Genomic DNA, 14,246 nt, shown 5'->3' with positions numbered 1-14,246 from the left:
GGTCTCATTTTATCCGCTCCATTTTATTGGCTCCACCCTGTCCAAACTGTGTTAGTTTAGCTCAAAACAGAACTGCTACGAGTGTGTGGTTTCTGTAGCTGTTTATTTGTTAGAGCACCTATCTAATGATCATTTTTATTCTCTTTTATCCCTGACCATTTTGATCTGTTTTGATTTAATTATCCTTGTTTACTTATTTATTCTTGAAATTAACTGCACTGATCTCCAAACGGTGGATGTTTGAGACACAATTTAGTTTTTAGTGTATAGTGCATAGATGTACTTTGTGTTGGTCTTTCACATAAAATTCCAATGAAATATATTTATTTGTGGCCATAACGTGACAAAATGTGGAAAAGTTCAAAGGGTATGAATACTTTTGCAAATCACTGTATATGGGCTCAATGACCCTGGACATCACTGTTAGTCCATTCCTCTCTTTTATATTTAAGTTTTTAGAGGCTAATACTAAGAATTGCTAACATGGGTGACAATTTACCAAGGCTGGGGACATAAACTAATGTACTATTTTTGCAGATGTCACAGGTGTAACAAACAATTGAAACTAAAATAAGTTGACCAAAATGGCCAATGTAACATATTGCAGATCATTGACATGCGGAGGTACTTGAATTGAATTTTTTTCATAAATGTGATCTATGTGGTCCATTTGGTCTGGTTAATATTCCATGTAATTTTTCTTCAAGGAAAAATGGATCTGGGTTCTTATGGGTGAAGGAAAGCTTGGAGACCCAGAGCAGTTCTTTGAACTAGAATCAGCCATAGCGCTGGCAGAGTGGACACAAAAAAAAGAGGATGAGCTTACAGAAAAATGAAAAGGTTCCTGCAGTCTGAGAGCACCTAGTAAGTGCATTGTCGTGGAAAGTGGAAGTGGAAAGTCGCCACAAAGATGTTGAATTTAACATTTTGTGTTGTTCAAATACAAATCTATTGATGGTCCCCAAAATGTCTGCATTTTTGAGAGGGACAGGTCAGAGGTTAGCTGTGTGTCCTGCTGTGGTCAACACAGGAAGACAATGAATTATGGCCAGGGTATCCTTACTTTTAATTATATATTCCTATGCATATGATGAGTGTCTGTTTTATAATACATGTGTTTGAAACAACCAGTGTGCACATTCTAAAAAATTAAACTATATTCATATTGCATTACCATTAAGTCAGTTATGGAACACTTCGAACATTTATGAATCGACGTGTGTTTGCGGCGGCTGCACCCACAGCCGCACAGCTAAATAGTCGGTAACCGCATGCAGCAACACTTCCAGTTATGTTCTGTGCATTTCTTCATATCATTTTGTTTACATATGTTTAAACTAAGTTGAAATACATTTTTTCTGTTTGTAAGCGCGCACATTTAGATCTAATTGTATTTTCAACTTTGTTAAATTTGTTTTATATGTTAAACCTGTTTTCTTTTCTTCTATCGGTGCTGGGGGGGGCCATGTGAGAGCTGGGGGGCAAAAGTGAGCACAAGCTGCAGGCAAAGCCACATGCACAGGAAGTGCAATGAGCCTGTGCCAAGGCAGCTTCATCAGGGGGGGGGGGCACAGTGTAGTTTAAGTTCTTTAGATGTTAAGATGTATTCCTTTAGATTTATTTAGTTATTTCTTTGTTTGAGTGATTATTACAGTAACTAGTTTATTTACTGATCAGCTAGTATTTACGTTCTCTTTTGCTTCCTGTTTGTTAGGTCAGTTTGGTTCTTTAAGTTAGTGTGGTTTCTGTGTTAAGTTACTTATCATTTGAACAGTTGGTTTGAAGTTGTTTTGACTTTAGTTTGTTTGGTTCATTTGACCTCTTTTAAGGGCCTCTGAGATGCCTACAGCAAGCAGTTACCTTCTCCAAAGAGGTAGACAAGTTTTACTTAATTTCAATACGTTAAAACAATCTGTCTTACACTAAATCATCTATCATCTATGTCTATTACAAATCATCAAACCATTTCATTTTCACCAGATCTTTATTACTTGCGGATACAAAAACAACAAGAACAAGTCATCAAGCAAACAGGATGTAGCAGGTCCACCTAATGTGACTCTGTCTCAACAGTGCATGGTCTGTCTGGTCTTCTCAAATTATTAGAAATGGGCCCAGCTCAGGCATTCTCAAAACTAAAGGCCACCTACTTTAGAAAATAACAAAAACAATGTAAGGCAACATAGAGCTAGCCAGAAAGAAGCTGTCAATAGAGCAGAGTGGACAATGTTACACAGTAACTATCCTAAATTAATAACTTCCAAGGCTTCAGTCATGACCAGGTTGGTATTGGTACAAGTTGATTTTATATACATCTGTGAGCGCAACTTTGATCCTTCTTATAACTTTGGCTTCCACATGTGAGTCAGACATGAGAAATTACATCAGTGTGCAAGTGGCTGCCAATTAAACTAATGAAGGGTGAACACTTACAATCAATTATAGCAGATAGCTCTTCCGAAATAATTTAAAATTAAAATGAAATGTTCACTCCTAATGTGATGTTTAGATTGATATCATCTGTGCAAGTTAAATGTATTGCTCAGAACAATGATGATGCAGACTCAGAGGATCTTCTGGATGAAAACACCAGTAAAAATATTCACAAACAGAAGTGAGGTCAATCGAATGTCTGGTATTTTTCACAGTGTGTCCTACAGTCTCCTCCCATGACAATCAGCACGTCTACAGCGACTTGCGCTGGCGCTTCATGAAGGACATGGAATAATCTCCTGCTGGTGTGCTCTTCTGCCTCTTCATCTGGACCTGTGACTGGGCAGTGAGCTGTAGCTTGATGGCGCTGGAGTTAACCTTGGCTGCACACAGCAGCTCCTTCATCCCTTTCATCTTCTCACTCTGGAAGATTACCATGGTGCCAGCAGGGCAGGGGGATGCCTGTTGTTGATATGAGGGTGAGGAAACAGAGTCTTGGCTAGGGGACTTGGGTGTTCCTTCAATATCTCCAGCCCGCAGACCCTGGGAGGAGCGACGCCGGACACCTCCATCTCCAACCTTCTTGGGCTGAGCCGCAGCTGGTGACTGGGTGGAAGGTGAGGTGGGAGCAGCGGAAGGTGGAGAGCTCTGGTCTTCCAGCTTGGACTCCCTCCTAGGGCCTCGTCTGCGACCCTCCCGGGGATCGTCACTTGACTGGTCATCATCATCCTGGCACTCCAGCTCTTTTGTGATGATCGACACCTTCTGACGAACCTTTGAAATCAGATGACAAATCTATTTTTAGCTACAAAGCGTCTGATGTACATCAGATTTCTCCTGAAAATGCTTCCTCTAAAGTGACTGTGAAGTTCAAAGGCAGGGCTATGCTGACTTTCTCACCTGAGAATCAAATCGACTAAGAGACTGGACAAGATATGTGGCCCAGCCCACATGAAGAACAGGTGTGGGACTTCCTTCCTCCCACTTGCAGATGCCATCATAGAAGCGCAGCAGGTGGGCAAAGCATTCTGGGTCCTGGAGTGCTGAAAGGGCTGTCATCTGCTTTGTGTTCTCCTGAAAGAGACAATGTCATGTAATGTAATGAATACGGTTGGTATGTATGTGTGTGTGTCAGTCTTTTTAAACCAAAGGGTTTCGGATTCAAATGACACCCTTTCTTTTTTTAAGAAAGATCAGATATGAATTATTAAATTAAAACGGAAGACTGTTTTTTAAATAAACGCCTTTTCATTTTTGTGAAACTTTAATCCTAGTAGTCTGATGGAATAACTGTTCCTGGATGAGGCCAGATTTAAAGCCCTCTGTGAACTCTAACACAGCCTGGCAAAATGACTCCAGAAGATGTGGTGAAAATTCATAAGCCACTGAATGCTACCAGACTCTTAAAGTCTGAGGGGAGGTTCACAGCTGTATCCATAAGGGCTGTGCAACTCTCCCTGATGATGAAAAAACAATTAGTTTGTACCAAGATAACTGGGGTACGATTCTGGGATGATATTTTTAAAACAACTATTTGGTTTGATGAGATTAAGTTCTTAAAATTTGTTTAAGTTTAAATATTAATTTTACACTGCAAAGATAAAGCAATTTCTTTAAATGTGCCATTGGTTAACGACCTATAATTACATACATTTTATAAGAGGTGAAGAGTTGCAGTGTTTTTGGTACTTCGCATTGCAGGACAACGTCCATTAGATAGTTCTTGTTTGACTTCAGCCTTTACTTTGGCATACAAGTCTGCCGCACAACTTTCACCATGACACTGAAGGATCCGCAAGCTGTAGCCAGACCTTATTCAGCATACTTTAAAATGTGAAATGAGGCCATTGCCCAGTACATAGTATGATTTACAGATCCAAGGGTCCATGGACCGATGTAATTACAAAGGGATTTAATCAGCTTTTGTATCAGCGAATGTATCAGTTTAAAAAAAAAGAAAACAGTTTGAACACGCTTTAAGTGTAAAAATGGAAATATACCTTTTAGACACAGTGTACTATTACCCGATTGATATATTTCACAGATCTGAAGAATATATCAATACCTCATTCTACATTAAGCTGCTTGACTACAAGATTTTTAGAGAAAACTGATCCCTGAGTCCTGCCCTGTATTCACTACTGGAACAAAGGAACCAAATCAAGTACTGGTGAGATGTTTTATCCCCAGCTCTGATCAGGGTGTACTTTGTAAAGTCTTGGTACTGTCTGGGGGGAGGTTAAAGAATTGCATATTTCCGTGTCACTGGAATAAAACACTGGATGCTTTAGATCCTTCATCTTGCAGAGAATACTCACCTTGTCAGTCCCTTCTACTCCTTCTCCGTCCTCCCCAGGACTCTCAGCAGCAGCTGCCTCCTTCAGCAAAGTGGGGATGACATCATTTGCAATGTCGAAGAACTCCTTATAGATCTCCTCATCCTCACGAAAATAGTTATAGCTGCAGGAGCAGGCGAGAAGACAAGGATTTTATTACATTGTGGAAGAAGTCAAAACAGTCTGAAATAACCTTTTAAAAAACTTTTCATCAATTTCAATTTATTATTACTTTTATTTATTGCATTTGATACAAACTATTAAAAGATTTCTAACTGAGAGACTGAAACATGCTGTGCCTGTAATAGAATAGAAGATATGACAAGAGCTGAAATCTGCTGAAGACTCTTCAAGTAAAGCCTCTATTATAAACACATTTCCCTACGATGGTGTACAGAGGGCAGGCTGAAACTGAAGAACAATGGGAGAGCAGGAAAGGGAAGCTGACAGATTGGGAGGGAATGTATGCTGGTATTAATAGCAAAGGCTCATGAACAGTGTGTCTAGAGGGGAGGAGAGCATGAGGATGCCAAGCTGGACACTTCCTGCACCAAGCACTACGCCCTTTACACTAATTGTAACTGGACTTCTATGCAATGGGTTCTTTGTTGTGGTCAGGCTCCAAAATTTCTGAGGGGCAAAAAAATAAAAAAAATCACCACAAGAAACAATCTCAACCACAGGTCAACTTTAGTAGCTGCATTGCCTTTCATGTATTTTCTAAGATGAGATGGGTTCTGAAAGAATTGATAATCTATGGTGATTTTACAGAATATGTCAAGAAAGATTGTTGTGCATTTACTGCCATCCTGTGTTCATTCAGTAAAATAACTACTGAAGCTGACAACCTGCCTCCACTGATTGCTGTCTGCTTAGACCCGGCCTTATAAATGAAGCCAGATGTTAAACAAGACTAGAGTCCTGTGTTTGCAATGGTGAGAATAATTTATCTAATAATAATGTACTTAGGACTCATAATAATGAGTCCTAAGTACAGGTCAGCCAAGATTGAACATTTGATTTGTTCCAGTTGCTCCAATTCCGTCTGTTGAGTTTGTGAATTAAAATTTGGACAATTAGTCACAATGGTAGCATTCTGCAGTAAAGCAGCACTAAATTGTAACATATGCTAATAAATTCTATGCAAAAGTGAAAAAAACTTGGCTTTGTCTGTGGTACCTGCATGGTTTCTGAGAGGCTGATTTGGTCCTTCCATGCAGGGTAAATAAGGGAGTAGTTGAGAATAATAACTGTATACGATTGGATAGAGTTGAAGAGATGGATGGATGAATAACAAATATCGCTGGACAACAAATAACTAACTACATAATACATACTTGAACACATCACAGTGAACTATAAAAAATTGTGACTGGCATGTGTCATGGTTTTGTAAACTTTTGGCTGCCTATCTTTCTTTTTTAACATTGCATCATTGTGTCCAGGATTAATGTGGGCTAACTAGTTCTTCTAAACACCGGTTACCCATTTCAGACCTACACTCCTTTAATTAAACTTACTGCATCTGAACACACTGTCCACAGCTTAGTGTTAGAATTAGCACCCAACTCACTTATCATTAAAAGTTACAAAAAGTGATATAATTAGACCAAACACTGCCACACAGATTAGATCAACTCAGCAAAGGAAGGAAAGACAGCCCAGACAATAGTAACATTTAAACCATTCCTTTACCCAGCCCTCTTCTGGCAAAAAAACCCAACAAAAAACAAGAAATTTGTGACTGTTGTGTTTACAACTTCATTAAAACATTCCAGCTCAAGCTATTGCACTGGATGAGCACACTGTGTTACACGCTGACAGGACATAAAAACCTGTTAGAAAAGGGAGAGAACTGTGTTTATATACTGAGATTTTAGCCAGAACAATTTGCCAGTAGAATTCACTAGTCTGTTGCTCATATTCCTCCAGATGCAAATAAAAGAATAATGTGCCAACGGAATTGTACGAGGTCAAACTCGATTAATGGATCTGGTGTTCTTCATCAAATAGACTTCTATTTGCTGTTTTGGCTACACAAACAGCATGAACACATCCCCAGCAGAGGAAGAAATGCTTTGCAAAATGTTTATGCAAACATTCCTGGCAATTACAAAACCCACCCATGACTATATTTCCTCTCTTTTGCCAACATACACCCAGCTGACTAAAAGGAAAACGCCAGTAAAAGCTCTTCAAGTGTGGCCACATGAAGCTGCAACAGCTGTTCTGAGTGAGCACACCAGGCCATGTTCAGAGATGCTGACAAGCAGGAGAACCACATCAATCTTGATATCATACATTAGAAAATGTATTTAGTGACCAGAAAAATAAAATCCTCACCAGGAAGCTGAATAAACACAAAGGGCTCTTGCCAGAGACAAAAAAAAGCTGCCTTTCATGCTGCCATGGAAAAACTGAAAGATGGCATCAAGGAAGCAAAGTAGAGACCGTTAGCAGGCACTGAGAAGGCCCCAACAATGCCTGGGGTCCTGCTTGCACGCGTAAAGGGAGAGAGTACAAGATGAAAGCCTTTGACGTCTTGGAGTGTGAACTTACTCCTGCATGACCTGAGCTGCCTCAGCCCAGGCCCTTAGAGCCTCCCGCACATTCCTGTGTCTGTAGTGGAAACCAGCCAGATACATGTAGGGGTAGATGTGCTCGTTGTTATAGTACTTCAGAGCAGAACCAACAGCCTACGAAAAGTGAGAAAGACACAAGCACCCACACACACAGTTGAAAATGTTACATTGTACAGAAGTAATATTACCAATACTCCAATCGTAATGTTGAATTAATGATTATTTAACTACTAAGGTATCCTTTCAAAGTACCATATTTACTCAAAGATGCAGAGCGCCCCCACATAACTTATCCTATTTCCACAGTGCAATTTCTCCAAAACACAGAGTAAAAGTTGACATTTTTATAATATCTTCAATAAATAAAATAAATTGCAAAAATTACAATTTTTAAAAAAGCATGGTGATATCAATATAAAATAAATAAAGAAATAACCTGGAGGGAATGAAAAAGAAAAAAATCAATACGATGTAAAGGAAAATAATACAGAAATAAATACAGGAATAACAAATGAACCAAGAAAGAAATTAAATATATTCCGTTAAGAAAAAATTATTAATAATAATAAAGTAAATAAACAGCAACAATAACACAAGTTTAAATGAATAGAGTTTAAAATTAAGGCAGAAAATTTGATTTCTTATACAATTATTTTGGCATAAAGTATTTTTTCCATTTAATTTCAGCTGCATTTGGCATCATATAAACTTAATTATATATTTTGCATTTATTTCTAATCATGGCAGTTTCAGTACTCCATAGGTATGATTGTTTTTAATCAAACTTGTTCTTTGTCTAGTTTCTGCAGCAACATTTACTCCCACATTACAGATAACATGTTTTTACAAGATCGTTTCCTGTTTATTTTTCAGCTACATGTTGCCATGCTCAGTGCACAACCAACTACAACTCTGCATATCATTTAAAAACAGTAGACCTGTATCAAAAATATTAGTCTGCAAAGCTTGGTTGCATCATTGTGATGTGTGGGAAACCTTTAAAAAGATGTACCTTGAGATGAATTTTCAGGGGATTCTCCTTTCCTGGTATCGGATCCTGATCCTCAAGGTCAGCGAGTGTACCCATTGCCATCGGATATCTGGCACAAGACACAGAAGAGGCATATGTTAAGAAGTGATTTTTTTGCAGAGGAAAAGCAATGACGAAAGAGTTTTTCCTGACTAATTTGGCACACACAAACACCCACCTTTCCAGGTCAGCTCGATCGTACAGCAACCACAGGAGTTTCTGTACAATCAAGAAAACAGATAGAAAGATGAGTACAAGCAATTTGAGACAATTTGTGAAAAGCATTTAGTTAAGATTAATCAGAACCTGACTGCTTGAATTGTCATTGCAAGTTAACATACAACTAAATTTTATGAATTACGAGTATTCCATATCATAAAAGAGTCTTTGACAATGGTCAAAGCTTGGAACTCTTACAATTACTGTAAATATTCAAGTAGCGATCAACTTCAACGGTATGGAGAGCAAGCATGTCATTGTTTTATAGGAGAGTTCACACCATTGTGTCATTAAAGCAAACTTTACATCATGTTGAGATATGTGTCATTTCTCTTGGCTTTCAGCAATTACCAATTCTCTGCTAAATTGTGGCTTAATATAAGATATGATGTTACTTAAATCAATGCAAAGTAGAAGTGAGAAAAAAATACAAAGCAAAGGCAGACTAAGAGATTATTTATGTCTTGACACATAAACTCATAAATTCTTCAGGGTGAGGCATTAAGGTCACCACTGCAAGTGGGTTTCATAAGAAATTTAGATCCCAGTACAAGTGGTGGCACTCACCTGTTGTAGCTGCAGGAGCTCAGAACTGTCAGTATGTAGGTCTAGTGAGGGGTTGATAGCACACACCATGAAGGCCACCTCCATGTTTCTGTCGCATTTCATGTATGAGCCCTTCAGATACAGCCAGCTCTGTGGGAGATAAAAATGGTTTTAAACGTTGAGATTACAGACATGTGAATACTGAAGTGTCCACAGTTACACACATATCTAAATTACAAGTTGATTTGTCCACAGTTTACATCCGTCAGCTTCTGAATGAATACATATTTCAAAGGACAATCAGATTTTCTCCATAGCAAACAGCACAGACACACGGTTTTAAATCAGGACACTGGTCACTTTTAGTGACTTAGATAGGTGACGAGATAGGACTGACCTTCTCATTAACTCCTACTGTGACAGTTTGTCCTCTGCGATCTTCATTACCCTTCCCATGCCAGGTGACTTCTGCTGTCTCTTCGCCATTTTTGCCGAATATCACCCAAGCATGGTCCTCTGATAGAGCCAGGTGAACATCTTTCAGCCCCAACACCTGACAGGCTGCTACTACTGCAAAAGCCACCCCAGAGCTGTCCAGTTTGGTACCTGGTTCAAATGTAATGAACAGTTACATCAATCAATTTATTGACAATAACTGGAATTTAATAAACATGACTACTCTATGATTTTTCAGCCTGGGTTTTATTGCTCAGTTGTAAAATATAGGTAGGTACAAAAATCTCTGCAATCTGACCTGCAACAACTGAACAGCCGCAGTGCAGTAAGAGGAAAGATATCCACAGTAAAGTAAAATCGCTTGTATTTACAAGAGATACGGTGAGACATGTTGGACATTATGGAAATTATCTCTGTTGAAGAGTCACATTCTGAAATCATTTTAAAGGTGAGTCATTACAGGAATATATGGCTACATTTGAGTGAGAGGCAGCTGACCTGGGAAGAGTTACACATGTTACACAGCTGGAGTGGAAAATGTAGCATTCCAAAAATAAAAAGTGGCATTTTTCTAAGACTGTGCCAACAAAATGTTGGGCCACACTTGCAGTAGCTTTCACAGACTGCCACAGACTCAGTGTACAGGAACTAACTGAAGTTGGAGCTAGTTGTTCAACAAAAAGACTTGTTGGTAGGGTGCACGCTGCAGACCATCATGTCTGCACCAATCCTTTTGACCAGAGGCCTGTGACATAAAGCGGAGTAATATTAGAACATTAATTATCTTTTAGCATAGGCATTATTAAGTTTTGCCACCTTTCAATCTACTGTAAGTATAATTCTTTTATTAATTTTGGATGAAATATTATTGCTTTGTTTTAAATATATGGATGTGTTTTTATAACAAGCCACATATTTAAAACGAAACAAAGCAATTAAACTTAATCTTGCATATGTGTGTGTGAATCTAAGATTGTGACTGGCCATCTTTATTAACACTGTCCTTTTTACATATAAAGTTGGGTCGTTTTTTTGAGTTGACAACCAGTGAAGTGACACTGGTTGCATTATTCTGCTTAAAAAAAGATTAGTTAAACCAGAAAACTAAGAGATATGTTGAACCTGTATCTTGAATAAAAGAGTAAAAACAGAACAACGTAGAGAAAATAAACAAAAAAAAACACACTGAATTTTCTTTTAATACATTTCTAGAGCCAAGGAACATCTCAACAGAAACTACTGTTAGGATTGTATGTGACAGTTTATACCTGTGATGAGGCTGAAGAGAGACTGGATGTGAGCCCGGTCCTTGAAGTAAGAGCGACTGAGACTGTTCCAGATAACGTCCGACACTTTCTTCACCAGCTCTCTGCTGGACCCTACAGCAGTCCTCCGGTACTGGGAAAGGTCAACTGCCCCGCGAATCTGGGCTGTGAAGCGCTCATACAGAGCAGAAATCATGCCCAGCTCCACTGTGGGAAAGCAAGAGGTAGGACAATCTGGCTCCAGTGGTTCAAACCGCACCCCTGGAACATTTATGGGGATGACTCGGTTCACAGCCAGAAAATGCTCAACAAAACCCAGAACCAGAGAGAGAAGAGCTAGGTCTGGCTCAGTCTTTTGGAGCTCAGCATCAAACAGCTGAACAACACCGTCTATCCCCCGCAGGGGAAAGTGCTTCTTCTGGGCTGAGTGCAAACCCATGTCATCTGCATTCAGTCACAGCTCAGATATATGGATGTCTCCTCATCTGTAATATGAATGTTAATGGGAAGTTAGTTCAACTCAACACCAATATCACACACTGATGCTGCAGAAAGCAGATAAAGTAATTGGGAGACGCAGACAATTCTTACTAATAAAAAAAAAGAGATCATCTTTATTTCTTCCCAACACTGTGTCTTGACTGAAAGACCTAATTCTTATACCGAAGATAAAAAAAAATAAATTAAAAAAAACAGCTCACAACTACAAGTTACTTGGTCTGGGAATGCTTTGATTATTGGTAATTGGCTTCAATCCAAAGTGCCCCAATTTATATTTATATATATATGTATAGATGTATAAATAGATAGATAGATAGAGTGAGAGTGCATCTATTTATTTTATTTTCATCACAAACAATAATGGAAGCTGACGGTTTCGTTTTTTTGTTAACTAATGCAAATCAACTGTTCAAGAAAAAAAATCCAAAGAAATATTTTTTTTCCTCATTTCTGACAGCAATTACAAAATAAAACTTGGCAGGCTATTTCACCATTTAATGCACACTGTTTTACAGAATTACACCTTCAATATAAGAATTCATGTTGTGCTACATTAAAAATAGGTTCTGCTTACTTCCTCATCAATAGTTTCACAGCCACATCTAGCCGTAAAGTCTTTAAATAAAAGAGTAAACCTGACTTACCATAAAGCACCATAATCATTTTCTAAATGAAAAGAACAATCTAAGTTGAGACAGCTGTGGATTAGACACATCATCAAAAACTAAGCCTTTACCAACCAAGATCACCAGCAGATGTCGCTTATGATATGGAAAGATAACATTTATCGATCTGTCATTTTAGGAAGCTGTAAACATTTTATATAATTTAAATTGTAGATTTACAATAGTTAGTGCTGTTTATGACACATATATCATATACAGTGTATGTACGTATTTAAACCAAATGATATCTATGAAATGAATGAAATGAAAAATAAAAATCTGGTTCCCAGGTTTCATGCACATAACACTTTATTGGAAGATACATTCAACGTTGGTTTTGTTGAAGTCAAAGAATTTGATGGCCAATAAAAAGAAACGTTTTTCAACAAAAACAGCATTATATATTTTTTAATTTTCGCAACGAAACGTTTTAAGTTTATCTATGCTATTCTATTTTGTTTCCCCTGTAAGTAATTCACTATAAGTTGTCATAAAAAGCTTTAAGGTGTTGGTTACATGAGTAAATCAACCGTGTCGTTTCTCTATGAGCAAAGCATAAAGTCTTTGTCGAGCTAAGTGGATGTTCCTTGGCTAGTATTGAGATCTATTGACACTAATAATCATCCTGTTAGCTAATAATGTTAGCTAAAATCAATATACTCGAGCTATTATGAACATCGCACACTATATAATGTAAACACAACCATCAATACCGACCCGAAGCCATGCTGCTTGATTCATTGCATAATACTGGTTACATCAATCCTGGTAAGGTTGTACATATGGAGAGGTGGTGGGCGGGGCACTCCCACAGCTACATTCATACACTCAATGCCAAGTGGCAAATGGTAGCCTTATGAGGTTCATGACATCTGTTAACACACGGTAGTGCATCCATAACATCGCAAACTCCGAATCTTTTATTACAGGCCAATTTCCCTCGTTAGGTGAATTAAATTGCTTTCCTGGCTGGTTGACGTAGGCTAACTAGCTAACTTTACTAGAATGAGTTGACTGGTTGATTGTTTAAGCTTAGCTATTTTTCTGAATTAATGCTTTGTTACTTTAATAGATAAATTAAAGTTGAGAAAGAATCCAACCAGAGGTTTGTCCTCAAACGGTGAGAGACGGCTTTATTGCTACAGGCTGAAGACAACTAGACCGCTTAGAACCAGCTAACAAGCTAACAAGCTATTAGTTAGCTAAACTCATCACTTTTAGATAACGCGTATCCCCTAATCCTTTTGCAAAATAAACCACCAAAGTATTCCGCACAAGTGACTTACTCTGAGCTATTATCAACTCACAATTTCACCAGTGTGTAAGATATTACATACCCGTTTTCTCACAGCCCCAACCACATGTTTTTGTTTGTGTACCTCTTCTTTTACCGCGCAGTTCGGTCTGCCCGACAGTCAGTTGGTGTGTGTTCCCACGCTCAATTTTGGCTTAACAGAGTAGATCTCATAACATCACGCAAGACGGTCTCCGAAGCTAATGTATGCTGTTAGGTCCATCCCTATGCGTATAGATCTCTACATCAGGCCCTATGCTTTCCCTCGTGTATGCTGGGAAACGTAGTTCTCATTATGTAAAACGTAAATACCCCCAATAGGGGGCAGCATGATGCTACCGTGAGACAAATGTCTGCACAATGGAACAAAGGTAAATATTATTTCGTGAAAGACAGACTTAATTATGACAAGCGCACTTTAGAATTACAGGTAAACTATACAATGGCCATGAAAACATTTCCACATTATCATTCCAATCAGTTGTATCAATTTATCAATGGCTGACAATAACAGTTGATGTACTCAACCCAATACATAATTAATTATTTTTGATAGAAATGTATTCAATATTCTAGCCTCACTAACGGTCAACATGCAAAATAGTCTATGATCAGTCACGTTTCTCGTTATACACTTTACCTATGGACTTTGTTCAGGAATATTCCTCTTGTTGCTTTCCATTGCAGTCGAATATTTCTGTCTTCATTACAAGATAGCTAAATCTATCGAATATTAAAGAATATAATGTGGAAATAATCACATAATGTTTCCAAATGCCATCAAGCGAGGAGGAAAATGTTACAACTGTTATTATAATAATGTGATATTAATGTGCTTGAAAAAAAAGTGAGACAAGTTAAACATGAGATAGAGGAGTTTAAGGGGAGACTTGAACGTCCCACACCCGACATGTTTTTT

At 38.2% G+C, this 14,246-nt stretch overlaps 1 protein-coding gene across 1 annotated transcript; it reads right to left on the bottom strand.

The window, feature by feature from the left end:
* Window positions 1-1,965: 1,965 nt before the first annotated feature.
* On the bottom strand, window positions 1,966-13,518 carry men1 (multiple endocrine neoplasia I). Its single transcript, XM_072376495.1, has 10 exons — window positions 13,371-13,518; window positions 10,871-11,352; window positions 9,544-9,752; window positions 9,168-9,296; window positions 8,560-8,600; window positions 8,364-8,451; window positions 7,329-7,465; window positions 4,752-4,893; window positions 3,334-3,507; window positions 1,966-3,207 (listed from the first exon to the last, which is right to left on the bottom strand). The coding sequence occupies exons 2-10, from the start codon at window positions 11,304-11,306 to the stop codon at window positions 2,686-2,688; spliced, it is 1,878 nt and encodes a 625-aa protein (XP_072232596.1). The 5' UTR covers window positions 11,307-11,352; window positions 13,371-13,518; the 3' UTR covers window positions 1,966-2,685.
* Between the last annotated feature and the right edge of the window lie 728 nt (window positions 13,519-14,246).

This window comes from Leuresthes tenuis, unplaced genomic scaffold (genome assembly GCF_036924035.1).
Source record: "Leuresthes tenuis unplaced genomic scaffold, fLeuTen1.0.hap1 SCAF_22, whole genome shotgun sequence".
Classification (NCBI taxonomy): domain Eukaryota; kingdom Metazoa; phylum Chordata; class Actinopteri; order Atheriniformes; family Atherinopsidae; genus Leuresthes; species Leuresthes tenuis.
The sequence above is the reverse complement of the archived record's forward strand: the minus strand, read 5'-3'. Positions and strand labels throughout refer to the sequence as shown.